This window comes from Chinchilla lanigera, unplaced genomic scaffold (assembly GCF_000276665.1).
Source record: "Chinchilla lanigera isolate Chin_1 unplaced genomic scaffold, ChiLan1.0 scaffold00146, whole genome shotgun sequence".
Taxonomy (NCBI): domain Eukaryota; kingdom Metazoa; phylum Chordata; class Mammalia; order Rodentia; family Chinchillidae; genus Chinchilla; species Chinchilla lanigera.
Genome location: NW_004955547.1, coordinates 1,807,352 through 1,835,168, shown reverse-complemented (window position 1 = coordinate 1,835,168; position 27,817 = coordinate 1,807,352). Strand labels below are relative to the sequence as shown.

Genomic DNA, 27,817 nt, shown 5'->3' with positions numbered 1-27,817 from the left:
AAACAGTTGAGGTCCCCTTCTCAGGCAAAAAGACACATGCCCAGGTTGCATCTGGCTTGCCCCTATCTATACTCAACAACCTCTTCATAACTATGGGACAAGATGTTGGCCCTAAGCTGGGCGTGGTAGAACACACCTGTAATCCCAGCACTCAGGAGGCTGAGGCAGGAGGTTCACTGTGAGTTTGAGGCCAGCCTGGGCTACAAAGTGAGCTCAAGGCCAGCCTGAACCACAAAGCAGGGCCCTTCTTCAAAAAGAAAAAAAAAAAAAAAAATCAAATAAGAAGATAGTGGCCCCAATTCTGGTAGACACAAGAACTCTGAGGGAGTCTAAGACTTAGGCAGCCGGGGGTATAGCTCAGCAACACAGCTTCTGCCTGGCAAGCACAAGGTCCCTAGTTCAATTTCTGGTACCACAAAAAAAAAAAAAAAAACAGAATTAGGCAAATCAAAATTAAATCAGGAAGGAAGGATTGCCTCTATGAAACCTCCACAAATCCCCATGCCAGTAGAAAAGTAATATATAAATGAGCTCATGTATAAAGTCACCTCTCACAGTGTCTGGTGCATATTAAGCACATAACTGATATCTGCTAATACTATGACTGCGTGCTTCTATGTTGCCATACAAAAATGAATAACCTATTAGTTTCCAATAAAGCCCAGAAGAAGAGAGCAGGGGAAGGATGTCATAGGCCTGTCCACTGGCAAGGAGAAGGGTCACTTGCCAGTCACCATAACGCCAGGTTTTCTGATTCTAGGTTCCTCAGTGAGCTTCTGATCTGCTTTCAGTCCCCCTCCTAGGAAACTGGCATGCTAAGGGCTCAGGTGACTACCACAGGCCACCTGGCAGTTACATGTTCTTGCTGATAACTAATATACATGGATGCTCTGATTTGGGGAACTTGAATCTCCAGTTAATACTTTGTTAAGCTGATAAAAATCACATTTCCAAGCTGGGTGTGGTGGCGCACATCTGTAATCCCAGCGTTCAGGAGGCTGAGGCAGGAGGATTGCCGTGAGCTCAAAGCTAGCCTTGGCTACGTAATGAAGGCTGGCTACATAGTGAGATCCTGTCTCAAAAAAAAAAAAAAAAAAAAAACAAACAAAAAAAAAAAACAATATCACATTTCCAGGTCAAAAAGGCAAGTGACCAGAGCTCAGAGTAGGTTACAGCACAAAAGTAACCATCTTTTCTCTAAAGAGGGCCCTGGGCCTCACCACTGCAAACCTTCATTTGCATAAACCAACATCAGAGAACCTGGGATTGTGAGCTCATGGCCTAGGAAGAGCCTAGTCATTGTCCTGTTTTCCAGAAAGAGAGAATAGTATTTGCCTGAATTGTTGGACCTGGAGTCCAGCATCCTGGGAACTGAACAGAGGTGCTTTGGGGGAGACTGTCCTATTCCCTGGCATCTTCTTGAAGGCCCCACCCTATCTCCTCTTGTGTCAGGTGTGGCAGTGTGGGGGCCAGCTGGAGATCATCCCCTGCTCTGTGGTAGGCCATGTGTTCCGTACCAAGAGCCCCCACAGCTTCCCCAAGGGCACCAGTGTCATTGCTCGTAACCAAGTGCGCCTGGCTGAGGTGTGGATGGATGACTACAAGAAGATTTTCTACAGAAGAAATCTGCAGGCAGCAAAGATAGCCCAAGAGGTGAGAGAGGTAGTGCTCAGATGGAGTTTGGATGAAAAGAATACAGAATCTTGGGGCTGGGGATTTAGCTTAGCGGCACAGTGCCTGCTTGGCAAGTGCAAGGTCGTGAGTTCAATTCCCAGTACTGGAAAAAAAAAAAAACAACCAGAATCTCAAATCTTGGCCAGGGGCCTAATGACAGGGAGCTCCCCATCGCTACCACCCGGTGCCTCGCTGTACCTCTCAGAGCCGTGTGGGGCAAAGCCCATGGGACGGCCATGCACATACAGATCTTGAAGGCTAGACAAGGAGGAGGGGAACCTTGGCTGGCCCTGCCTGGGAGGGGAGAGAAAGGAAAAGAGATTCAGAGGGAAAGACTCTTACAGGAGGGGAGGCTCTGATAAGCTAGAATTGGGCACCAGGAGAACTGCCTGGCAGTCATGGGAGGTGAAAGAGCTCGTGGGGATATGAGTGGGGGCTCCCAAGCCAGTGCGGAAGGTCTGGGATTGGACGCCAGGCGGCGCCTGTAGCTCCAGTGGGTCCTGAGCAGGAATAAGCAGGAGAGGGTTGGTGCTGGGAGCTCTGTGTGACTTTGGAACTGACCATTAGAGGGGGCTGGCTTGCTTGGCAGAAGTCCTTTGGTGACATTTCGGAACGACTGCAGCTGAGGGAACGACTACACTGTCACAACTTTTCCTGGTTCTTGCACAACGTCTACCCAGAGATGTTTGTTCCTGACCTGAATCCAACCTTCTATGGAGCCGTAAGTTTGAGAACCAATGTGTCTACCCATCGTCACAGCACCCCCTGTAGAAGTTCAGAACCACCTACCATACCAAAGAATGGCGGTCAGTAACTGACCTGCACTCTCCAGCATTGTTTATCCAGGAAGCGGGTGGGGGAGCCGCTCTGGGGCTTCTAGAGATAGCTAAAAATCTGGCAGGAGGCAAGCCACCCAGAAGCAGTGATTCTCACATGCCGGTGTGCGTCAGTCAGCAGGAGTGCCATGCTGAAATAGGTTGCTGGGCCCTGCCCTCAGGGTTTCTGATTAAGGATTGGGCTGGGGTCTGAAAATCTGCATTTCTACCAAGGCCCGGGTGGTGCTGATGGTCTGGGGATTATACTTGGAGAACCGTTGCTCTAAGGAAACTCTCATGTGCTCAAGGCTTCCAGGGAATCTAGCGTCCTGAGTAGTTCCCCGTCTTTCCCCATAGAGGGTGTCCAGGCCTGTCTTGCTCGGGCTGAGGACTACGCTCAGGCCCAGGCACCTCCCTGTGCTGTTAACGTCAGGTGTCTGGATTAGTGAACAGGAGAGGAAAAACCACAGAGGAGAAATCCAGCCCTGCGAATTGGTTCCAGTCTGGTGGGCCCCATAGCACCACTAGGAAACTCCCCGCTGTGCGACCCTGGTTCCCCTCTCTGCTTACCATTCTGCAGATCAAGAACCTCGGCCTCAATCAGTGCCTGGATGTGGGTGAGAACAACCGTGGAGGGAAGCCCCTCATCATGTACGCCTGCCACGGCCTTGGCGGCAATCAGGTAGACAGCCTGCCCGGGCCCGCAGGCAGGCCCATGAGAAGCCTGTCTCTCGGGCACCTCCTCTCCCTGGCTCCTTCCCTGTACCCTAAGTAGTCCTTTCCCGAGGCCTGGGTGCATGACACCCAGAAGAGGAAGAGGAGGAGGTACCGTCCCCACCTCAGGAAGCTCCCAGTCTGAGAGGGACTGCATGACACAGACAAGGTCTGAGGTCTCAGCTTGGGACAGAGTGCGAACACTGACTCCCGTGCTGGTGCAGTGGAGCGATGGGAGCAAGCCCTGGTCATCAGAGAAGGCTCGTAGAGGAGCCCAGAGGCTGGGTGATATTTACGGGTGGGTGTGGAAAATTTTTTCTCTATATATATATACTTATTCCTTATGACCAGATATGGTAAAAGTCATGAAGGCAAAAAGAGTTAGAAAAGTCTCGGCATGGCCTCGTCCACTCGCTCTACTCCCTTGGAGTCCGCCTGTGTTGGCATTTTAGGGCAGGTGGCTTTGGAAGGTGGCAGACAAACTCCCCACCTGTTCCTCAGGACCTTCTCTTGACTTCCAGTACTTTGAGTATACAACCCAGAGAGACCTGCGTCACAACGTTGCTAAACAGCTGTGTCTATATGCCAGTGCCAGCACACTGGGCATGAGGACCTGTCACTTCACTGGCAAAAATAGCCAAGTGCCCAAGGACGAGGAATGGGAATTGACCCAGGTGAGTCAGTTGCCCAGAAAGCTCAGAATTAAGCGGGGTATGGTAGTGCACACCTATAATCCCACCACTTGGGAGGCTGAGGCAGGAAGATGAGTTCAAGGCCAGCCTGGACTACATAGCAAGTTCAAGGTGGGCCCCGACTGTATAGTGAGACTCCCTCAAAACAAAACAAAACAGGCTTGGGATCAGGAACCTGAGGCCACATTTGCCCCTTGCTTGTGTTCTGTGTCTTCTGCCTGAGACACTGGGGCGGGTTGCAGCAATGGAGTGGTGAGCGTGGGCTTGGACGCAGCAGGGTTCTCGGGACTAGGGTACTGGTTGGCAGTGGCTGGTTCTGGCTGATACAAACCTGGGCCAGAGAGCAGGGCTCGTGTCCGGTTCTGCCGTAGCGCGGGCATTTTTGGCATTTTAGCACTGTTAGTAGATCATCGTGAAGGGTCATTCAGGGACCCCGCCTGCCTCTGTGTGGCAGGTGCAAAATGAAGTAGTTACATGCATTAGCTTGGTTAATCCTTCAGGGGCTCTTTCCAAGTAGGCAGCGCCCCATTCCTACAGATGAACCAAATGAAGCCCCACACCCAAGACCCCAGGGGTTCCCGGGACCCGTCACTCATAAGTGGCGGGGCGGGACTCCGACCAGGTAAGTTTGACTTCAAAGCCTTTGTGTTTCCCATGGTACCGCACTGCCTCAGGATAAGCATCAGGTGCACGGACGGAGCCCGGACTCCATTCCACTCTGGAAAAGGGCCCAGCCTTGAGCATACAGGGGGTCAGAATATCTAATACACAAAAAGGGGTGTGGGCAACAGTGGCCTCAGATCTTTGAACCTGGCTATAGGGAGGCCTTGAAAGTGTTTTTCTTGCTTCCCTCTACTTGTTTTCCAGCTACTCAGGCTAAAACTGGGGTCGGGGAACAGGGAGACATTTGGGGATGCATCTCTCAGAGTCCGCCTTCCAGGGGTGGAATTGGATGTGTCCTCCTGTGCCTCGCTGGGCTTCCTTTGTCTTAGCAGTTGCCTCCACCCAGTAGCACCGTTAGAGGTTGGCAGCCCAGACTGACCCTTTGCTGTGTGTTGTTTTTAGGGTCAGCTCATCAGGAACTCGGGATCTGGTACCTGCCTGACATCCCAGGACAAAAAGCCCGCCATGGCGCCTTGCGATCCCAGTGACCCCCACCAGCTCTGGCTCTTTGTCTAGGCCCTTGATCAACCCCCGCGCCCAAGTCCTCTCAGGAAACAGGATTGCGGGTGTCTGGGGAGCTGATCATCAGGCTCTGCAGGCCTTCGGGGTGGGTCTGAAAACCAAATGGATGTCAAGGCGGAACATTCTGGCCCCTGCAGCAACTCTGGGCCCCTTTTCTTCCTTCCACGCTGATAGAAGAGACTGTGGATGCACCTAGAGCTTCCTTCTGTTCTTGAAACAAAGACCCCTGGAGCAGAGGGCAGGCCAAAGGCAGCAACCCTGAGGTCAAGAAGAATACCTCCCTCTGCAGCCCCGTCCTGACACCTTGGTCAGCCAGAGCACCTGCAGGGTTCAGTCAAGTAGTGTGATCTAATAGGGTTTTGAGGTCAACGAGAGCCTCCCTTGCTAATAATACCTGGTGGGTAGAACTGATTACAATTTACAGAAAGCACCCAGTGAGGTGTCCTTTACCTTATTTCATTTGCACAATAACCCTGTGAGGAAGACGGGATGAGAGCTACAGTGTCCACCTTATAGGCAACAGAGCAGAGGCAGAGATACAGTAGTCGGTCTGCGGTTGCGTAACTAGTGGCTGAAGCTGACGCTGAGGCTGTCTTCACCGCTGAACCATGGATCATTCCACGGTGCCACAAGAACACTAGAGAGCTAGCCAGGAGTTCCTGCTCCCTCTTTGCCCCATTCTTATCCCTGAGGTACTGTCAGCCCAGAGGAAGTTAACAAGAGTCCTGGCAAGACTGAGGAGGCAGGCTGGGCGTGGTGGCGCACGCCTGTAATCCCAGCACTTGGGAGGCTGAGGCAGGAGGCTTGCTGTGAGTGTGAGACCAGCCTGAACTGCATAATGAAACCTTGTCTCCAAAAAAAAAAAAAGAAAGACTGGGAAGCAGGGACACTGCGCAGTCAGGCGTGACTGATCCCGTCTGCGGTGCTTGCATGAAGCCCTGGTGTGAAGCAGACCCAGTGTGTGCACTAGCTCTTCTCCAAGCAAGATGGACCCCACTGCACCTGGCGGCTTTGTCTGATACAGCACCCCTGTCTGCAAGAAAGTAAAATTCTGTCCAGGAAGTCCTTTGACGTCAATAGCAGGCTGTTGCCACATGAGGGCGCCATGGGACCGCCTCGGCCTCCAGTTCGCACGTAGCAGGGCAAGAGGTCCCTGGGAGCCTTCAGCACCCAGAAAAGGAGACACCCTGACGTGCCCCCACCAAAGGGAAAGGAGAAAGCGTCCAGGCTAGAGCTGGTGGGGAAAGGGAAAGTTCCACCTCTCAAAGAGAAGAGTTGGACGTGGGACTCCAGTGGAAATAAAAGTTTATGGTATTGGTAGACGAAGTGTGTATTGGGCTTCTCTTTCCCTCACCGTGCATTAGCTGAGTCAATTGATTCAGGCTGGGAAATACCACATACACTGGAAAAGCACAGCTACACCCCAGCCCCCTTTCCCGAAGTATCCTCTGGCCCCAGGTCTGGCCTATGGAGCGAGTATCAAGCATGTGTAAGTAGGCAGAGATGGAAGATGAGGTCCTTCTGCCAAGAACTCCCAGTCCAAACGTAGACAAGTTGTGAAAGCGTGGAGATGTCCAAAATGTGTTCTGTGAGCTACAGGGAAAAATCCCTTCCACTTAAAGGAATCAGGAAAGGCCTCACAAAGACAGCAACATTTGACCTCCTTGATAGAGAAGTGTCCGGTGGGACAGACTCAGTAAGCAGAAATATCACACAAGCAGCCAGCTAGCATGAGGGTAGCTGGAGAGGGACAAAAATACAAGTGGATCTAAAAAAGCAAGACCTTGCCAGGCATGGTGGTGCATGCCTGTAATTCCAGCACTTGGGAGGCTGAGGCAGGAGGATTGTTGTGAGTTCGAGACCAGCCTGGGCTACACAGTGAGCTCAAGGCCAGCCTGAACTGCATAGCAAGACCCTGCCTCAAAAAGACAAAAAAGACCAAAAAAAGAGAAAGAAAGTCCTCATGGAGGGGAGAGATGGGCACATAGAATCCAGATGAGGGCTGCATGTTGACTTAGTGGACACGAAGCACTTTTGCCTTCCTAGGACCCTTGCTGTACTAAAAAAAAATACAATTGTATTTTATGAATGCACGGGCATAAAGGTGAATGTAATCCAGATTCTGTTTATCTTATTCTGATCTTAAAAGAATCTAAAACATTTTTGTGAGCCCTTTGAAAGTACTGCAGAGGGGCTGGGGATTTAGCTCAGCAGCAAAGCACCCTGCCTGGCAAGCGCAAGATCATAAATTCGATTCCTGGTACTGGAAGAAAAACAAAACTAAATAAATAAATAAATAAATAAAAGTACTGCAGGCCCTCGGCCCTTTGCCACTAGGCAAGTCTGCTCTACGGAAGAGTGCAGTGGGGCCCAAATGAAAAGGCTTTGACTCTAGTTCTAACAACCAAGGCCAGCCAGAGCCGTAGTCCACACTCCTGACTTCAGTCTTGGTTGCATCAAATGTCCAAGCTTCCACCATGCATGGGTCACTTGCCAGTGATCCCAGCGCATCTCGCCACGTCTGTAGCATCACCCAGTAGCTGCCCACCTCAGTCATCTTGTGCCCAACCAAGGTGCTGCTCTGTTGCGATGCCAAGAAGCTTCCTCACACCTGCCCCAAAATGGGATTTCCTAAATGAGTTAAGAGTAACTCAGCCAGGCGTGGTGGCGCGCGCCTGTTATTCCCACACTCAGGAGGCTGAGGCTGGAGGATCACCATAAGTTTGAGGGCAGACCCTGTCTCAAAGAAAAAAAAATTTTTAAATGAGTAACTCACAGGGTCAGGGGTGGAGCTAGAGGGAGACAGGACCACATGCCATGCCCAGGGGAGGCCAAGGAAGGGAAGTGGTCAAGAGGAGGAAGAGGGTGCTGACCGAGTAGTAGGAAAACTGAGGAAGTCATTTCTTGTCCTTCCCCGTAGCGACAGCTAACCTTGTCCTAACTCAACACCTGCATTATTCCTTTAAACCCATCTGTCCCCACCCCAGCCGTTCTCAGAGCTAACCAAGGGCCTCGCCTTTTAGAACCTGCTCCTAGCCCTATGCAACTATTTCCCAGCACCATAGCACTGAGGCACTGATCCCCTCTGGGTACTTGAAGAACTGGTTGCCCCAGGGAGCAAAATATCCCAGAATTTATTATTTTTAATTACAAAAATAATACTGTAGAGAAAAGTCAGATAACATAGAAAATAGGAGGTTAAACAAAATTCAGCCGGGCATGGTGGTGCATGCCTGTAATCCCAGCAATTGGGAGGCTGAGGATTGCAAGTTCGAGGCCAGCCTGGGCTACAAAGTGAGCTCAGGGCCAGCCTGAACTGCACAGTGAGACCCTGTCTCAAAAAGACAAAAAAAAAAAAAGAATGACTTAGTAAGATCCTGTCTCCAAAAAAGAAGGAAATTAATTTAGCCTCATGATGTCCCACACCTATTGATTTATTCTCTAGAGTAAAAACTATTTACAGCATAGGTGTCCAAACTTCTGACTTGCCTGGTCTGCAGTGCGCAACTGTAGAGGAATTCTCAGGCCACGTATAAAATGTATAATATAGTTTTACTGTTATTTTGTTCTGAGACAGGTTCTTGCTATGCGGTTCAGGATGACCTTGAACTCACTACATAGCCCAGGCTGGCCTCAAGCTCAAGTGACCCTCCTGCCTCAATCTCCCAAGTGCTGGGCTGTGCCACCATGCCCAGCTTTAAATGTATAATACAATTAATGTACATAAATTCCAAAATTCCCCTTAGTTTTCATATTTTACCTTATTATATTACTTTATGAAATAACAAGCTCACGTTGAATAATTAAGCAAGAAAGCTTGTACGTCTGCTTAGCAACAGTGAACTCCTATCTTCAGAGGCGCACGTGTGTAGGTAAGTTGAAGTGCTGTTGGGAATTGCTGCACTGCGCTCACCAGGAGGGCTCAGGGTCAGCTGCATGGTGGCCGCGGGAGGCAGAGACAGCGCTACACTGGGCCTTCTCCTGTACGGCCCTCCACTGTCACTCACACAGTCCATGTACAAGAGACTCGGAAAATCACATGTGAATGTTAGTTTATAATCCTGTGAGGCTACCCTTCTAGCTGTCCAGGGCCACAGCTTGGTTAATAGACCCTCCTCAGTCATCTTCTAGCGATATACAAATATGCTAATACACAGTACCATATTGTGTGTGACTTTTGTTTCTTCACTTAGGATGTTTTCATGTCAGCTCATTTAAATCTAACTTACTTTTTAAAAATGTTTTCTTCATCTTTTTGAGACAGTTTCACTGTGCAGTTCAGGCTAGGCTTGAACTCACTATATAGCTCAGGCTGGCCTCAAACTTGTGTTAATCCTCCTGCTTCAGCCTCCCGAGTGCTGGGATTACAGGCATATGCCACCATGCCCACATAATTTACTGTTTTAAAACTACATAGTATTTCACAGTAGGATTAGAAATAATTTATTGCTGGGTGTGGTAGTGCACACCTGTAATCCCAGCACTTGGGAGGCTGAGGCAGAAGGATCACCTTGAGTTCATGGCCAGTAGGGGCTACACAGTGATTTCAAGGTCAGCCTGAACTACACAGCAAGACCCTGTCTCAAAAAAAAAAAAAAGAAAAAAAGAAACTAAACTAATTTATTCAAATTTGTAATCCACAGCCTTGTATGTTTATTTTTGTGCCCATGTTTATTCCAAAAGGATGTATTGCTAGCATTGGAATTGCTTAGTCAGAAGAAATACAGTACCTGAAAATGTAAGCCAAAACCACTATATGCCTAACTCAAAAAGTGAAAATAAATGAGCCCGACCAGCGTGGGAGATTAGGCCCCCATTGTGAGGGGTGTAAGTACAGTCCAAGAGTCTGGCTTTTAAGCAAATACAGATTGGGTTTCCCCGGTCCGTCCAAGGGTACAGAGACACATATGAAATGGGCCCTGCCCTTAAAGGTTCACAGCTTTGGACTAGGTGCTGTCAAGGGGTAACCTTCAGAGGTCCTCAGCCCCCTCTTGGTCACCTCCCCGGGGCAAACAGCCGCCTACTCTCCAGAGAGGCAGCGAAGCAGGAGAATGACAAAGGGCAGGGATCCCCGGCCCCACTCAGGCACCTCCCTGAAGTCCACTTTGCGTTGAATGCAAGAGACTGAACTGGAGAGAGAGCCCTCCGGGTGACCTGAGCTTGAAAGCGCAGCTCTGAACCGCTCAAGGAGCCGGACAAGTGACGTCTGTGTAGATTCCGAACATGTTCCCCAGGCCTCTCCCACGCCTGTGGCGTGAAGCCCGGCTTCTGCAGTGTGGACAACAAAAGCCCCGGGTGAGCCGGGCGGCTTTCGTTGCTCTGTAGGCTTCCAGGCATCCCCCTGCCCAGCTCAGGACCCCCACCTTGCTCCCCTCGCTGCTTCCCCTGCTCCACCTCCTTCGCTGCAGGCCTGCTGTGGTGCTGGTCACTTCGTGCCCCACCCAGGGGCCTCAGGGTGCGCTGCACCTCACCCATTTCTCCTCTGTTGACCTTGAGTGGCAGAGCCCCTCACCTCCGCAGGGCCTGCTGCCCCTCACCTCCTGCGCCCTCCGCCCCCAGTTCCCACAGCCCACAGGCTGTCATCCCACCGAGCTCCCTGTCAGTCCTGCCCCACATGCTTCGGTTCTAGGAGCTCTCACTGACTCGAGTCTTCCCAGCCTGTTTCTCAGTATTTCCTTCCACCAGAACTCTCCCCAGGGCGTTCGCTTTGCTTCCGCCTGCGTTCACACCTACGTGCAAGGGGCATCCCTGGCTCCTTCTCTGGAGCGTCTTCCTTCCGCTGACCGCCCTCTCCCTCCTGCTCTGCCTTCCCCTCCGCTGTATTAACAGTGGCACAGTAGTGGATGCTGAGGGTAGGATGATGAGGAGTGCGCTCCAAGGGAAAGTGGTCTTGTTTCTCCATTTTATTTTATATATATAGTTTGTTTGTTTGTTTGTTTGTTTGTTTGTTAGAGACAGGGTCTCACTATGTAGTTCAGGCTAGCTTTGAACTCACTATGTAACCCAGGCACTTGAACTTGTGGGCTCCTCCTGCCTCAGCCTCCCGAGCGCTGGGATTACAGGCATGTGCCACTACGCCCAGCTTCCATTTTATTTTTGAAAAAGTGTTTGTTGGATGCTTTTCAACTAAAAGCAGATGATTAACTGAGCTCCAACCTTGTTCTGTCTTTGAATAACAGATAAATTAGTTGACTTGAAAAGCAATCATTTCATTTGTACTTCCATGTCACCTGTGACTTTCCCTGCCTTCCACCCACAGCCCTGTCAGCTGGCAGGAAGAAGGTCAGCAAAGCTGCTGATAAGAGGAGTATAAAGAGGGCTTGGTTCATGGCAAGAGGGCAGTGGTCTACTTCACTGGCAAGATGCTGCGCTTCCTCGTGCTCACCACCCTGGTCCTTTATGGTAAGTGGATCCTTTGGCCTGAGTTCTGTAGAGAGGGGAACTTTTGCACGAGGGCCAGAATGTCTTCCCTAAGCCCAGGCCAGCTCCCTATCTCAGGGAGGGTAGGATGCTCTGCCTGTGAGTTTAGCAAAAACTTTACTGTCTTGGAGCATTAGATAGAAAAGGTGGGGTCACCACCAGCCATGCAAGGCTTTTCTGGTAAAAGGGCCTAGAGCCATGCAGCAAAAAGAAGCCTCTTCTGAGGGGCCAGAGCTTCCCTGTCAGCCCTCTTGACAGGAGGATGTCCTGAGCAGGCCCCGGCTGGGATGTGCCCTGCTGTCCCTGTCCACTGGGAAATCCTATCAAACACAGGGGAGGAGCTCCCTCAAGCCAAGCAAGCCAAGACCAAGGAGCCTCTGGGGCTGCAGACGGGTGATTCTGGATAGGTCCTAGCACACCACAGTTCCAGGACACCTGGGAAAAGCAGAAGGTACTCAGGTGCCAGTGCTTTCAGAGGGGCTTAGAGAACTCAGAGCGGGGCCCCGGATTGTTAGAGAAGAGCTGTGAAAGTGCAGACGCGGCTAACATTCCTCAGAGTGCCGCGGCCCTCCCCCACCCCCCCGGAGCTGACCGTGCTTCGTCATCACTCACTTTTCTTCTGCTCCACAAAGGACACAGCACCCAGGACTTTCCAGAAACTAATGCTCGAGTAGTTGGAGGGACCGAGGCCAGGAAGAATTCCTGGCCCTCTCAGGTGGGTGTTCGCTCACAGCCCAGACTCTCAACTAAATGAGTGTTGCTATGCATTTACAAAAAGTATTATGTATGTTTGTGTGTATTCTTCTCAACCAGCAGCTCACCACCTGTCTAGATCCCTGGTTTTAAAGATGGATGGAACCAGGCTTAGTTGGTTTCCTAAATGCAAAAGGTTTGGCAGAGCCGGGTGTGATGGCGCACACCTGTAATCCCAGCACTGGGAAGGCTGAGGCAGGAGGATCGTTGTGAGTTCAAGATCAGCCTGGGCTACAAAGTGAGTCAGGCCAAGGCCAGCTTAAACTGCATAGTGAGACCCTGTCTCAAAAAGACAAAAACAAAACAAAACAAAAAGGTTTGGCAGAGGGGACTTAGCACGAGCCACACTTCTGGGCATACCCCCAAATGCAGACTACCTTTATACTCCCAGCAGCACTCCTTGTGACACGCTGCAAGACTGTGTGCCAGGCCCAGAAATGCACTCCACACAGCGCACATCACACGCATGCACACGTACATACATCAAGCTGTCACTTCTTTGGGCAGAGAGTTTCCATTTTTGTAACAGGGTGGCTAGGCCCCACTTTAGGCAGATCTAAATGTGTGAAACCAGCCACTTAACGGGTGAAGAGCCACACTTTGAGAGGAATCACTGCCATTGCAGTTAGATCCAGTTTACCACAGTTTGAGCCCTATTTTTCAGTAGAGCTATTGTTAAATATGAGGAAACATGAACTGATGGAAATGAATATTCCATTGGTGTTTCTGAAACGGGGGATAGCGTTTTTGACAACACTGGAAGGAGGTCTTTCTTTCCAAGAAAGAACAGTGATAAAAGGACCTGGGTTCGAGGCCCATTTTAACAACTTAGAGCAAGGATGCCAAATACACTGCATGGGTGCCTTCATCCCTCCGTCCGTGTACACGGCACACCTCACCCAACAATGGAGCATTCTGGTAAGCTGACCCCGGAAGCATCAGCACACCTGTGATCACCAGCACACTCTAGGTAGCCACTACCAACCGATCCATAGCAATCGGCAGGTCGAATGAAACCTATTTGCTAGCCTTAGTTCGGAAAGTTGGAGAATGTTTTGAGGGATGTCAGGAATTTTTGTTTGGGGCAAAGCCTTTTGAGAAACACCAGCCTATCCCTCCTTTCTTTCCTCCCCATCTAGATTTCCCTCCAGTACTCTTCTCTAGGCTCCTGGCACCACACCTGTGGAGGGACCCTCATCAGACAGAACTGGGTGTTGACAGCTGCTCACTGTGTAGACAGGTGAGAAAAACAAAGATGGGCTTTTCTGAGCCCCGGGGAGGAGGAGATGCTGGGTTTTCTGCAGGAAGGTCTAATTTTCACTTCTGAGGGCGGGAGAACGTAGGCCACTGGCCAAGCCATTTGTGTTTGGAACTCACTGTAGCAAGGAGACAGTATAGAGAAAAGTACAAGTTATGGAGTCAGGCTCAGGCTCAAACCTCGCCTCACCACCTTCTCGCTATGTAACCTTGAGCAACGGAGTTAGCTTGGCCCTTCTCTCGTTCCCTTATCTCTAAAATGGGATGGTAACACCTATGGGTAGAGTTGTTAGGATTGAGCGAATATTTCAGTACCTAGTCAACACAGGACTGGTAACTGTTTTTTCACTGTGGTCAGGTCTCAAACTTGAGATGTATCAGAATCACGTGGAAGGCACAGGTGGCTGAGCACCACCGAGTAGAATTTCTGATGTGATAAGTCCGCCATGAAGCCTGAGGATAGGCGTTGCCTTCTATTGTGTGTGTGATTTACGGGTTAAACCCAGGGGCTTCACACTGAGCTGCATACTCACCTGTTCTTATATTTTATTTGAAGACATGGTCTCACTGAAGTCACTAAGTTGCTCAGGAAGAGCACAAACTTATGACATTCCTACCTCAGCCTCCCAGAGTGCTGGGATTACAGGCGTGCGCCACCATGCCTGGCTCTGATGATAGGCACTTCTCACAAGTCTCTGGGTGATGGCTAATGCTTGTGGACCCAGGACCACACTTGAAGAATTACCAGTCTATGCCAAGCATGGTGGTACACACCTATAATCCCAGCACTCAGGAGGCTGAGACAGGAGGATCACTGTGAGTCTGGGGCCAGCCTAGGCTACATAGTAGTGAGCTTAAGGTCAACCCAAACTACATAGAAAAAACCCTGTCTCAAGAACAAAACAAGGAAAGAAGTTTTTACTTCCCTCAAAATTGCCTTGTGGCCCACAGCCATTCCATTCGTGCTCACTGCACTTGTCCCAGGTTATAAGATGTGAAAATGAAGTTGATAGTGTTTTGTTTTTCACTCCCACAAGTTAGTAAATCAGAGAATGAAGCACTTGCTACTTGTTCATCTTCGAGGCACTTTCATCCTCCTCCGCCTGAGACAGACATGATAGAGTCCTGTCCCAAGGATAAGATAGAAGATGGCTTTCCAACCTTTCTCTAAGAGGACAGGAGAGTTCCTTGGGTCACTCGAGGTTTCCTTCTGTCACTCCAGTTCACGGACCTTCCGTGTGGTTGTCGGAGAACACAACCTGCAGCAGAACGATGGTACTGAGCAGTACGTGAGCGTGCAGAAGATCGTGATACATTCGCAGTGGAACCGCAATAACGTAGCTGCTGGGTAAGCACAAGCTCAGGCTGCCCCTAGGCTGGGAGGTGGAGGGTCTGGGCTTCCATCACATCTTTTGCCAGAGAGTTAGCGGGATTGCACGGTCTGCAGCTTGGGCTGTGGCTCACAGTCTGACCTTTGCATGAGGAGCCAGTTAAGGCCAAGAGAGAAGACTGTGTCCCGCAGGGAAGCAGTGAGCAGGCTCATTCACCCAGGTGGGCTTTGAGAATTGAGATTTGGGAGGGCTTCGGAGTTTGAGATCTTTAGGATTTGTTCGAAGAAAGAGGGCTTGCGTTATTTGATTACCTGAAGTCTCTCTCTGTACATCTTAACATTGCTGCTTTTTCATTTTTGATGTTATGTATTGTTCATTGTATGAGCGAGATTCCCTCAGTAAAAGAAAATTTCCTTTTTGTGTGTGTGCTGGGGATTGAATCAAGGGCCTAGTATATGCTAGGCAAGGGCCCTCCCACTGAGCTACACCTCCAGCTCAAAATGAAATTTCCTGACGTGAGATCTGCAAGAATGAGCTGTAGACTGGAAGGGAAATCATTAAAGTATGCCTAGGGCTGAGGTGGGGCTTTCACTCCATAGCAGAGTGCTTGCCTAGTACACGAGAGACCCTGGATTTGACCCCTAGCACTGCAAAAGAAAAGAAAAAAGGCAGGGGTTCATGCTAAAAAGTATGGAGGTACAGAGTTCAAATGACTGGGGAGTGTCTGCAGAGCTTTCAGGGCTACACAGTGTTTTATGTCTGTCTTCTCTGAGAATGTTGCCACCAGCATGAGCTCTCTGCTCACTCCCCATCACCGCTTTCCTGGACGGCGGACGTTGGCCCTGGGCTGCAGTATTGATATTCCACCAGCAGATGCTGCTGTTGAACACACAATCTCCCACTGCTCCACTGCTTAGCAAGTTCTCCCCCTCATGCAAATTTCATTTTCAGCTCCATGGGGATGCAAGGGTTAGTGACCTGAGTGCAGTTGGGGACCTGAGGGAAGGTGTGATTCCAGAGTGAGTTTTGTCTCCCTGCAGCTATGACATCGCCCTGTTGCGCCTGGCCCAGGCAGTTACCCTCAACAGCTACGTGAAGCTGGGTGTTCTGCCCCAGGAGGGAGTCGTCCTGGCTAACAACTCTCCCTGCTACATAACAGGCTGGGGCCTGACCAGGAGTAAGTCACCTACATTGACACCATTTGCCACTGGGATCTTGATTAGCAGCTGAGCTACTAAGGCATATTTTTCTGTGGTGTTAAGTATTTAACACCAGAGACCATTAATGTAAGGAACCGTAGGTAAAATCGCTGATACATTAAACCAAGCTAAGAATAGTCTATGGAATAGTTGAGTCAGTGAATCAGACTCTTGGAGCTAAAAACAGTCCTACCAAGGAGTGGTTATTATGGGGGAAGGGGACATACTGGGGAATGAACCCAAGGTCTTTGTACCAAGCTATAGTCCCAGACCTTTATAACTTTTTCACTGTGAGACAGGATCTTGCTAAATCACTAAGTTGACTGGGCTGGGCTTAAACCTGTGATATTCTTGCCTCAGCCTCCCACATGCTGGGATTACAGACACGTGTTACTACACCTAGGCCAAAGCCTTTACACAGGTATCATTTTTCCCATGACAATAACCCTTTCACGTCATAGGTCAAGAAACTGAACCACGACGACATTAGACGAAGTGAGACTAGAGCCAGTAATTAGCAGCCTTTCTCTCAGCTCCAGGTTCTCCAGCAGACCTGCTGCTCACAGCAAGGCCATGCCTGCCCCCAAGAAACCCAAACACTGCCTGACGGCGGCAAGCAGGCTCTTGTGCTGAGCCGAATGTTCCTGCCCTTCCCAGCTGTCTCTGTCTCGTTGCCCTCCCACCTTTCCATTTTCTCTTTCTTTCTTTCTTTCTTTCTTTCTTTCTTTCTTTTGAGACAAGGTCTTGCTATGCAGTTCAGGCTGGCCTTGAACTTAATATTCTACGTAACTCAGGCTGGCCTCAAACTTGCAGAGATGCTCCTGCCTCAGCCTTCCAAGTGCTAGGATTATAGGTGTGTGCCACCATGCCCGGAAATGTGAATAACATTTCCTGTGATGACTAGAGAGAAGCTGGAGCCCTTCTGCCCCTGACCTGCCTAGATCTGCAGCAACCCTGGCTTGTTCACTGCAACTCAGTCCACTGCCTGGAGGTCGCACAGTGCTGTAATGACCACCAAAGTGAGAGCCAGGGCGTCTAGGTTCTGGCCCTAATTTTGCACTAACTAGTCATGTGATCACAATCCTTATTTTCTTTGGTCCTCACTTTCCTCATGTAAAAATGAGAACTGGTATAAAGAAGTCTTTTGGGCCTGTAGTTGCCATAATAAGAGAGAGAAGAGGCTCTGTGACAGCACAGGGGGAGGCACTTGCCCTGAGCTTGGCGGGTGTGGCAGGTGTGGAAGGGTTTCTCCCCGGACAGAGTCAAGGCTGACTTCCAATGTGTGTCCTGTTCAGCCAATGGGCAGTTGTCCCCGACCCTGCAGCAGGCTTACCTGCCCACTGTGAGCTATGCCACCTGCTCCACCTCTTCCTACTGGGGCTCCACTGTGAAGAACACCATGGTGTGCGCTGGCGGAGATGGAGTTCGTTCTGGATGCCAGGTGAATACACGTGGAAGGGGCCGGCAGTCCCACCCCCACCCCTTCTGCCCTCTGCCTTTGAGCCTCCACCTTTTGCTCACCCCTGTTCCACACCTACTCTTCTTTTTTTGTCTTTTTAAGACAGGGTCTCACTATGCAGTTCAGGCTGCCCTTGAGCTCACTTTGTAGCCCAGGCTGGCCTCGAACTTGCAACGATCCTCCTGCCTCAGCCTCCCGAGTACTGGGATTACAGGTGTGCGCACCACCACTCCCAGCTCACAGCATCTCAAAGTTGAAGGGAGCCTCAAAATTTTGCCTTGCTCACTGCCCCCACCTCAAAAGCTTGTGGGTGGCCCAACATTTGTGTGTTGGCGCATGTATATGTTCTTTAGATGTTGTTTGTGACCCACATTTGGGGCTGGGCCTCACAGGGGACTGTTATTGTGTGTAAGATAGCTCCCAATCCCATCTTGTACTTTGTCCATTACCACTTCTTTACCCCATTATTTCTAGGAATGGGTGCAAGTGGGTATAGTAGGGAAAAGCACACAAAATAATTTTGTATTAGTTCTTATAGAATGGAGACAATTCTCCACTTAGACAAGATCAACCAGCAATAAATCATACTAAAGATTTTCTAATGAAGTTCAACAAATGTTTAGTGTGTATCTACTACATGCCAGGCGCCACATGAGGGACACAAAGAGGAATCAAACAAGGTCATTGTGCTCCTCTGCTCCTCCACTTGACACTGTTTGATGCCTCTTGTGTCCCTCACATGGTGCCTGGCCTATAGGGGAAAGGCAGAGAAGCAGACAGACACTAAGTTGTAACACAGTGTGGCCAAGTATTACAGTAAAGATGTGAATAGAGTGATGTGGGAGCTCAAGGACAGACACCACTTCTGTGTGGTACAGACCGAAAAGACTTGCCTTTCCTAGGAAAGTAGAAGCTACAGTAAGTCCTGAAGGATCAGTATAAGCAAGCCAGGTAGAAAGAGGGGAAAGACATTCAGAGAAAGGAAAAGCCATGAACAAAAGCATCGGGTCAGGCTGGGGCAATAGCTCAGAGGCAAAGTGCCTGGTACAAAAAAAAAAAAAAAGCATCAGGTCAAGAAACAACTTTCCCACTGCTAGACTAAAGCAGAAGTTGGAGGCCCACAGGCCAAATCCAGCTGCTGCCTGTTTTTGTATAGCCCACAAGTTAAAAATAGTTATTACATTTTCAAATGGTTAGGGAAAAAAATCAAAAGAATATTTAAGGGCACATGAAAAATACATACAAATTTGCAGCATTCATAAGTGACATCAGGTCATGGCCATAGTTGTTCATTTACTTACTTTTGTTTTTGTTTTTGTTTTTTGTTTTTTGTTTTTGAGACAGGGTCTTGCTGTGTAGTTCAGGCTGAGCTTGAACTCACTATGTAGCCCAGGCTGGCCTCAAACTCACAGCAATCCTCCTGCTTCAGCCTCCTGAATACTGGGACTACAAGTGTGTACCACCATACCAGGCCATTTATCTATTTTTATGGCCATTTTTGTACTACAATACAGAGGTTTCTAAAGAGACAGTGTGGCCTGCAAAGCCTAGGCTATTTACTATTTGGCCCTTCCACAAAAATTTTGATAAACTCTAGACTAGAGGATAAAATATTACTTTACTAAGAAATATCAGGAGATTAGACCAGTGAGGCCAGCAGGAGCCACATGACTCCTTGTGACTTAAGGCTTCAAATTCCATGCTTAAGGATATGACCTTTATCTCTTAAGCACTGGAAACCATTGAAGGCTTGTAAACAGAACAGCACCATCAGATTTGCCTTTTAGAAGCGCTCCCTGGCAATGATGTAGGCAAGCTTTTTGAGAAGGGCAGGAAAGGCAGGGAGACTGGGTAAGCTATTGCACTGATCCAGGTGGGAAATTGGAGGGCCTGAATTGGGCGATGGTGACAGTAATGGAGAGGAGGGAATGGAAAAGAGGGAGGAAAGGAGGAAGATCTGGGATGATTTCCCGGTATCTGGTTTAAGTGACCTGGGGTATGCTGTTAGTGCCTCAAACAAGACAAGATTGATACCTGAATGTTTGGACATTCTAACTAACCAGTACTCATTCCCCAAAAAAGTTGTAAAATAAGAAGAGAACACTAGATTAGGGAAGAATTATGAATGAAAATATAGGCCCTTGAGTGTTACAGAGATATGCAGAAGAAAAAGAACCCACAGGGTCTAAGAAAAGGCCAGTAGTGATAAGAGGAAAACAGGAAATAAAGACTTGCAAAAATCTCCGGAAATACAGAGCATCACATATGTAGCATACAACGCAGCCAGGAGCCACAGAGGAAAAGAAGGAAATGGCTGCTTTGCAACTGATGGACACTGCTGTTGGTGGGAAGAGTCATTTTAGTAGGGTGGTGAGGGCAGAAGCTAGCATGAGAACAGTAAGGCATAAACAGGCAGTAAGAAATACAGCAGGGAATAAAGTTACTCTTCCAACAACCTGGGGTGAAAGAATAGAAAAAGTCTGGTAGCTTTAAGAACGGCCAGTCAGGGCTGGAGACAGAGCTCAGCGGTTACAGAACCTGCCTGTCAGGAACGGCTAGTCATGGAGGAGGTGATCTTTTAAAAGGGAAGAACACTGAGTGCGTTAACAGGCAGAGAGGAAAGTATCTAGTACATCCAGGGAAAACGGATAATGGATGGTGCAAGGTCCCAGAAGAAAAGGAAGAGATGGTACGTATGGCACTAACTCTGGCCAGGAAGCGGGATGCCAGCCGTGCGCATGGACCTGAGTTTGCAGGTTGGGTAGCTGGAAGCTGGCAGGTGTTCTGAATTATTGCTTCTGCTTGTTCATGAATTAGGAAGAGCCAGTTTGACTGCAGAAAATGGAGGTGGAAAGGTTGTTTAAGTCCAGGATTATTAAGGAGAATGGGAGGGTTGTCCTCCGCGAGGCTAAGGGTGGAGATGAGGCAATGACCGTGTGGGTGTGTGCTTCATTCCGTCTTACTCAAACACCAGATGTAGGGAATGGATTAACCCAAGGCTGGGTTTTCCTGCAGGAGGACAGCAATAGGACGTGGTGACTACAGATCAACTGCAAAGTTCAAGCTATGCGGAAGAGGAAGAGAAGTTGTTGGCAGGAGGCTTGACAGGCTGGTTAAAATAGTAGAATGAAAGAATTAAAAGGATTTTTGTGAATCCAAAGAACTATGAAAATAAGGCAAGCAACACACCCCAGCTTTCCTGTGACTTTCCTTTGTTAAAACTTAAAAATCAAGAGGTGGAGGGAGAGCCTTATGCATCATACAGCTTCCAGGCCCTCATCAGCGAGCCCTCGTAGCTGTAGCCTTCCGAGTTAATTCTCATCCTTCTACTCTCTCAAGACCTTCAATTTTCAAAAACTAAAGCACTTTCCTTCTGGGTGCCACTCCAAAATGATAATTCTCTGAGACACTTGTGTCACCAGGTCCCTTTCCACCGGAGTTTCTAAATCCCTTTCTCCTCAAAGTGGATTCACTGCAACACTCCCAGTTCAATCAGTCTATCCCCATGACATTCTTTTCCAGCTCTACATTTGGCTGTAAAATTCTTAGTCAGACCTTCCATTCTCCAGAGCGGCAATCAATCTCTATTCAGGTCAATTAGCGTATGACAGTAGTTCTCACAACTCAATTCTCTTCCATCCCTCTAGCTCTGAAAAACTCTCAAGTCCCTTTTAAGATACAGATGGAAGAGAGTTATGTTGTTTTGAGCACAATAATTTAAACACATTTTCTCAAACAGCAGTTGGGATAGAGTACAGCTAGTTCTTCTTTAAAAGAATTATCTCCAATTTGAATGTTTGGTCTTTTTTCTCTAGTTCTTCTTTTTGTTTGTTTGTTTATTCTTTTGTTTTTTGAAACAGGGTCTCATTATGTAATGTGGCCTGGCTTTGAACTCATTATGTAGCCCAGGCTGGCTTTGAACTGGTGATGATTCTCCTGCCTCAGCCTCCCAAGTGCTGGGATTACAGGCATGTGCCACGACACCTGGCCTATTTCTTTTTTTTAAAACTTTATTCTTATTGAAGCTATACCTATTAAATTGGCAAATACTGTAAGACCATGAAGCTCAGCAATAGAAAAGAATAGTCATTGTACCAACTGTACTCATCTAGGTCTTCCCTGACAGGACAACTTTCAACTTTTTTGGCTGATCTTTTGAGGTTGACCTACATACCTTAAAATATATGTATATGTTGTTTGTTTGTTTGTTTGTTTTTGGTCTTTTTGAGACAGGGTCTTGCTATGCAGTTCAGGCTGGCCTTGAGCTCACTTTGTAGCCCAGGCTGGCCTCAAACTCACAATGATCCTCCTGCCTCATCCTCTCAAGTGCTGGGCTTACAGGCGTGCACCACTGTGCGCAGCTTGTATATGTATTTTTAACTGCTACTTAATTTTTCAGTTCAGGTGTTATGGGAAATGTAGATCTGTCTCTCATAGATACATACCTCCCCCACCCCCACCCCACCCACCCAGCATGAACTTTTCCCTTCACCTCAACCTGAGAAAATAATTTTGGTTAGCTCAGTGTTCATCCATGACTATGAAAGATCCTATTCATGTAATACTCTAGGATTACTTTTCCTTTCTTACGTAATTTATTTTCCCTGGAGTTAATAGTTGCCTTTTTTCATCTGCTCAATTCATGGTTAACTCATCCCTAATTCAGCCCTACATTCCCCACTGATGTGTAAGTCACCTTCTTCGTTTTCTCCTGACCCCAGTGGCCTGCAACCCCAGTGTTCTGACCCAGCGATGCGGGTCTGCTCATGCTCATTATAACATTTAGTGGTTTTTTTTTTCTTTCTAGAAATTCCAGACCTTTGATTCTGCAGATGTTCTCTGTTGGTTACTTCTTCACCTCCATTTTTAGTTTTCTCTTTCTAGATTATTTTTTTCTGGGCACCAAAGATAAAACCCAGGGCCTTGTTCATGCTGGCCAAATCCTCTGCCACTGACCCACAACCCTGACTCTCTTTCTAGGGTTTCTTTTATTCATGCAGTTGGGTTCAGGTCCTGTCCTCTATATTTTGTTTCTTTGTTCTACTTTATGTTCCAATTCTTCCAAACTTTCATGTCTATTATCAAATTTATAATAAGGCTCCTTTTTTTGTTCTCTGATTGTTCTGCTTAATGACATGTTGTTCTTGTATCATGGAAGCAATATAAATTATAGTTCTATAGTTTATTTTCTTCTCCCTGCTTAGACTTGGTTGCCTTTATTTATTTATTTATGTATGTATGTATTTTTTTTCTTTTTGAGACAGGCTCTCACTATGCAGTTCAGGCTGGTCTTGAACTCACTTTGTAGCCCAGGCTTGCCTCCAACTTGCAATGATCCTCCTGCCTCAGTCTCCCAAGTGCTGGGATTACAGGCGTACGCCACCAGGCCCAGCCTATCTTTTTTTTGTAATAATAAAAGACCTTTGTTTTGGTCTACATTTAGTTTTTACAGTGCTTGGAATTGAACTGAAGGCCTTGAGCATACAAACACAAATATCAGGTCTAACTCAGTGGCAGAAGCATGTGCTTAGCAAGTGCAAGGCTCTGGGTTCAACCACAAGAACAAACAACAACAAAAAGGTCCTATGCTAGCATGGTGGGAAGGAAAGATGTCGGTGAGATATAGTTCCTGATTTAAGAAGCTCATGGATATGTATGAGAAACAGAGACAAATCATGAAACGAAAATACAAGGCAGAATATGACATAAGTGCCGCCAAGGAGAGGAAGAAGTGCTGTGGCCGGCTTAGAAAGGACAGAGAGACTCCTTTGACTGCAGGGATAGGAAAGAAGTAGAAATTTGAATTGGAGCTTTAAAACTGCACAAAATTTCACCATAGAGATGGCTGAAGTTGCAGGACTGTGCTTCTCTTCCCTGCAGGGTGATTCTGGAGGCCCCCTCAACTGCTTGGTGAATGGTCAGTATTCTGTCCATGGAGTGACCAGCTTTGTGTCCTCGCTGGGTTGCAATGTTGCCAGGAAGCCCACAGTCTTCACGCGCGTCTCTGCTTACATTTCTTGGATAAACAATGTGAGTCCTCTCAAACGATGGGTTAAAACACAGTCACCTGGAGATTCAAGTGCTGCATGGGTTAGGAGCAAAAGATGGGCTGCGGAAGCCACTGTCTTCCTTACTGCACTCACACATGCAGCCCTTCCCCTGCGCCACCTAAGAGTGCCATCCCCAGTTCTCCTCACGTAGCTGTGCGGCAGACTTCCCCATATCGTCTACTGGTTAGGCTGAGATAGAGACCTGACCCAGGCACAGATGGGGTTGTCCTACGTCACCTTAAAGGATGCTAGGAGAGACTGTCTACACTGACCTAGTGGTGGGAACACGCAGTCCATCTCACCATGCCCTTCAACCTTCAGGTGTTCTGGAGCCTTCGTACATGCATCCTGGCTCACAGCACTTCAAAGTCTACCCATGCCTCCACATCCTGGGCATGCGCCATGATATCGAGGCCTCCTGAGCCCTGCTGCTGCCCCCACAACTCCCCATAAATCCCACACAGGACATATTTAACTTTGAGCCCTGAGAAAATAAGAAAGGAGGTAGAGAGAATTTACTGACTGTGGACATAATTATCTTTTCTTTCAGGTCATCGCCTCCAACTAAACGTTTTCCTGAGTCCAGTGGCCTTCCCGAGACGGTTCATAGATCTGCATGCAATAGAACTTGAGTCAACAAGAAAAAAATAGAGCTGAGGTTATAGCTTGGTGGTAGAGTGCTTCTGTAGGATGCTCAAGGCCCTGGGTTACATCCTCAGTGCTGGAAAACAAAACAAAAAAAAAAAAACAGCAAACAATCAAACATTCTGAGACTACTGAATCAGAGCCAGATTAAAAAAAAAAAAAAAAAAAAAAAAAAAACGGGTGAAAACAGGCGCTCACAAATTTGAGGCCACCCTAGGCTACCCAGTGAGTTTAAGGCCACCCTGGACTAGACAGAAAGACCCTGTCTCAAAAAAGCGCAAATAAAATGGAATGTTCATTATCACCCTGTGTCTTTCTCCTTGTAATTAATCCCTCTAGAGGAAATGCAATTACAGGACCACATTAGATTTCACCACCTTTGTGAGCTGGTTCTTCCCTTTGCTCTGTCTTTACCAGTCCACAAACTAAGCCCAGTGAGAGTGGTTTTACATTAGCCATGTTGGATTATTTTAGAATGGACTCATCCATTAATCTATCTGACTCCTTTCCTTGGCAAAGGTACAAAGTGCTTTTAAAAATTCCTGAGTGAGGGCGTGGGATATAGCTCAGTGGCACAGTGTCTGCCAGGCAAGTGCAGGGTCCTGAGTTCAATTGCTGATACCAAAAAAAAAAAAGAGAGAAAAAATTCCTGAGCAACTAAATGTGCCCTAACTCTCTAAGGTAGACCATGGGCTCATCCTTTGTTCTCCCCTTCAGGGCCTAAAACAAGTGCTCACCCCAAGCTCCTGGCTGAGAGGCGCTCACTAAGATACACCAGAGACGGAAAGGTCACATGCCAGCAGACTAGGGAACTGACAAATTAGGAGACTGGATAAAAGAGGATAGCAAACGAAGGAAAGAGCTGAGGGAAGGGGACAGCAGAAGGGAAGAGGCGACAGTGTGGGCCTCAAGTTCAGTGTGAATCAGCATTTCAAGGCTGCGACTAAAATAGGCAGCCGGATCCCGGATTCTATAAACCACAGAGAACTGAGAAGCTGATAACTTGGCTCTCTCCTGGCCAGGGCTCAGTATGTTACAAGTGGCCCAGGAGAAAGCAAAAAGGGAATTGAAAGAAGAAGTCTTAGCAGATGCGAAGCAGTTTTTCTAGCAATTACTAAGGCCAGACATGAAGGACTAAGGTAGTAAACATTCCAACTGAAGACACTGGCTGAGAGAAATTCTGGAACTGGTCCTACTATATCGGCAGAGGCTCTAAACATGATATATAAAGACTGGGCTGAATCCAGGACATGTGTGACCTTTCCCAGTTCCACCACTAAGAAGTGGGGTAATCTTGAGCCAGTTGCCAGCCTTCTGTGTGACTTGATTTTCCTAGCTGACTTTTTGTTTTTTTGAGACAGGGTCTCACTATGTTATTCAGGCTGGACTTGAGCTCACTATGTAGCCCAGGTTGGCTTCAAATTTGCAGTGATCACAGCTGGGCATGGTGGCGCATGCCTGTAATCCCAGCACTTAGGAGGCTGATGCAGGAGAATCATTGCAAGTTTGAGACCAGCCTGGGCTACAAAGTGAGCTCAAGGTCAGCCTGAACTGCATAGTGAGACCCTGTCTCAAAAAAACAAACAAACAAACAAACAAAAAAAAAACAACCAAAAAAAACCTCCACAAATTTGCAGTGGTCCTCCTGCCTCTGTCTCCCAAGTGCTGGGATTACAGGTGCGCACCACCACACCCAGCCTAGTTCATTTCTAAGGGATGCTCCTGCTCTAATACTATGTGTTTTGGTGACCACTGATTTCTTTCTTTATTTTTAAATCATATTTTATTGGTACATTTTGGATATACATAATGATCACATTCATCATAGAGAATTTGTACCTGTACATGATATAACTTGTTTTTTTCCCATTCCCCTACCTCCCTTCAACCCCTCCTCCCTCCCCATTTACAAAAGATTTGTTTCTGTTTTCCTTTTCTCATTTTTCTACCTTCCTCTTCTTTCCTTCCCTCTCCCCCTCCCCCTTCCCACTTGAATATTTTCTTCCTATTTCACAATACCTATTACACATTTCGATCTTTATTTACACTTTCCATTTCTCACACCAGAGAACAATGCGGTATTTATACGTGTTCAGTCTATTTCACTTAAGATTATGGTTTCAACGTGCATCCATTTCCCTACAAATAAGTGTCTCAAGTGTGTGACCATCGATTTCAATTCCCAAGATATTGACACTAAAGAGGGTTTCTTAGGAGCCAAAGGCTGTGGTGCACTGCTCAGAGTCCTGTGAGTTCTGACAGTGACACGGGTATAAGCTTTGTTAATGACACACCTGTTGTCACTCAAAGCTAACATACAGAACAAACACTAATCACCTAGTGACTACAAGTTTTGTTTCCATCTCTATAATTCAGCACATTGCAGGATAATCAGATTACCTACCTATCTCCACCTCCAGACTGTAAGCATCCTGAGGTCAGGGATTGTAGTTTATTCACGCTCGGCTTCCCCTCACCCAGCAGTGTCCCGCACCCAGCTGACCGCAAGTGCAGTCTGTCTGCCTGGGGGAAAGAAATGGAAAATACTAGCAGATGACTTTGTGGCAGGCGTCAAGCTTCTCTCTGCACTCTTTGGGATATATATTTGTACCTTTTCTCCTTCTTTGAGGGACTTTTACCTGCACTGTGAAAAGAGTATAGTTCTGCGAGTGTAGAATCCTAATTTCTACACTCAAACTAATTGACCCTCAAACAGGTCAGGAAGTAACTTCCATGTGAGGAACTTCTCCCTAGAGAAACAATAGTAATCTCAGTAGCCTCGACGAAATTTGCACAGTCTAGGTCTGAGGTTTGTTTTTTGTTTGTTTTTGAGACAGGGTCCGCTATGTAGTTCAGGCTGGCCTTGAGCTCACTTTGTAGCCTGCGCTGGCCTTGAACCCACCGCAATCCTGCCTCGGCCTCCCAAGCGCTGGGACTACAAGTGTGTGTGCGTCCGTCTAGTTTACAGTACTCCCACTAGAAGAGCTTGCTCCCCGCCCCCAACACAGTTCGAAAAATACTCTTCCCAGTCCTTTTTCAGGGGTTTTCTCCTTTCCCGAGGACTCCCACTTCTCTCCAGCTCAGTGGTTCCTCCCTGCAGAACCAGCCCCGGAGTCCTGTCTGCACTCTGCCCTTGCGGGTTCCAAGTTAGGAACACCCTCTCGGGCAGTGGCTAAGCTGCAACCCGAGCGACCCAGCATGCACGAACACCCTGGAACGAAAAGAAGCTTTCAGACACAATAAATGTTACTTCGCGAGTGGGATTCAGTTGTATTTTCCGTCTCGCTGTGCCAGTTCTTTCCCAGAGCTAAGCCTTGGCTCGCACTTGGATACCAAGCTCAGTGCAGCCTACGTTCTCCTACCGCGGGGCAGGAATTTTTTTTTTTTTTTTGGTGTTTTTGAGACAGGGTCTCGCTATGCAGTCCAGGCTGGTCTTGAACTCACTATGTAGCCCAGGCTGGCCTCGAACTCGCCGCTGTCCTCCTGCCTCCGCCTCCCGGGCGCTGGGAGGACTGGCTGCGTCACACCCGGCCGGGCTAGGGATTTGGAGGTTGGCCTAGAGCGGGCGCCCACTGCGGGCAGCCCGAGTCCCACCCTCTGACCCCGCTCCGCCTCAGAACAGC

At 48.2% G+C, this 27,817-nt stretch overlaps 2 protein-coding genes and 1 long non-coding RNA gene across 4 annotated transcripts in view; 2 read left to right on the top strand and 1 right to left on the bottom strand.

Moving 5' to 3' along the window:
• The window catches only part of Galnt6 (polypeptide N-acetylgalactosaminyltransferase 6), a 30,561-nt gene extending 24,159 nt beyond the window's left edge, over positions 1-6,402 (top strand). The window contains exons 7-11 of one of the 2 annotated variants that reach the window (XR_001232221.1): positions 1,453-1,653; positions 2,264-2,395; positions 3,070-3,171; positions 3,705-3,877; positions 4,961-5,048. Coding sequence is in view for 1 of the 2 variants with exons in the window: in XM_005411909.2 (XP_005411966.1) it covers positions 1,453-1,653; positions 2,264-2,395; positions 3,070-3,171; positions 3,725-3,877; positions 4,961-5,074 (702 nt within the window). In the remaining variant the exon portion in view is untranslated. Of the gene's footprint in view, positions 1-1,452; positions 1,654-2,263; positions 2,396-3,069; positions 3,172-3,704; positions 3,878-4,960 lie in introns of both variants that reach the window. The other variant, XM_005411909.2, reaches the window with a different exon arrangement.
• Positions 6,403-11,230: 4,828 nt separating this feature from the next.
• On the top strand, positions 11,231-24,489 carry Cela1 (chymotrypsin-like elastase family, member 1). Its single transcript, XM_005411908.1, has 8 exons — positions 11,231-11,482; positions 12,133-12,215; positions 13,393-13,493; positions 14,733-14,858; positions 15,882-16,018; positions 17,336-17,481; positions 23,380-23,529; positions 24,100-24,489. Exons 1-8 carry the CDS (start codon positions 11,443-11,445, stop codon positions 24,115-24,117), a joined length of 801 nt encoding a protein of 266 aa, XP_005411965.1. The 5' UTR covers positions 11,231-11,442; the 3' UTR covers positions 24,118-24,489.
• LOC106147367 lies at positions 24,235-27,736 on the bottom strand. Its single transcript, XR_001232220.1, has 3 exons — positions 27,639-27,736; positions 26,599-26,717; positions 24,235-24,270 (listed from the first exon to the last, which is right to left on the bottom strand). It is a non-coding gene; the product is annotated as an uncharacterized LOC106147367 (long non-coding RNA).
• Between the last annotated feature and the right edge of the window lie 81 nt (positions 27,737-27,817).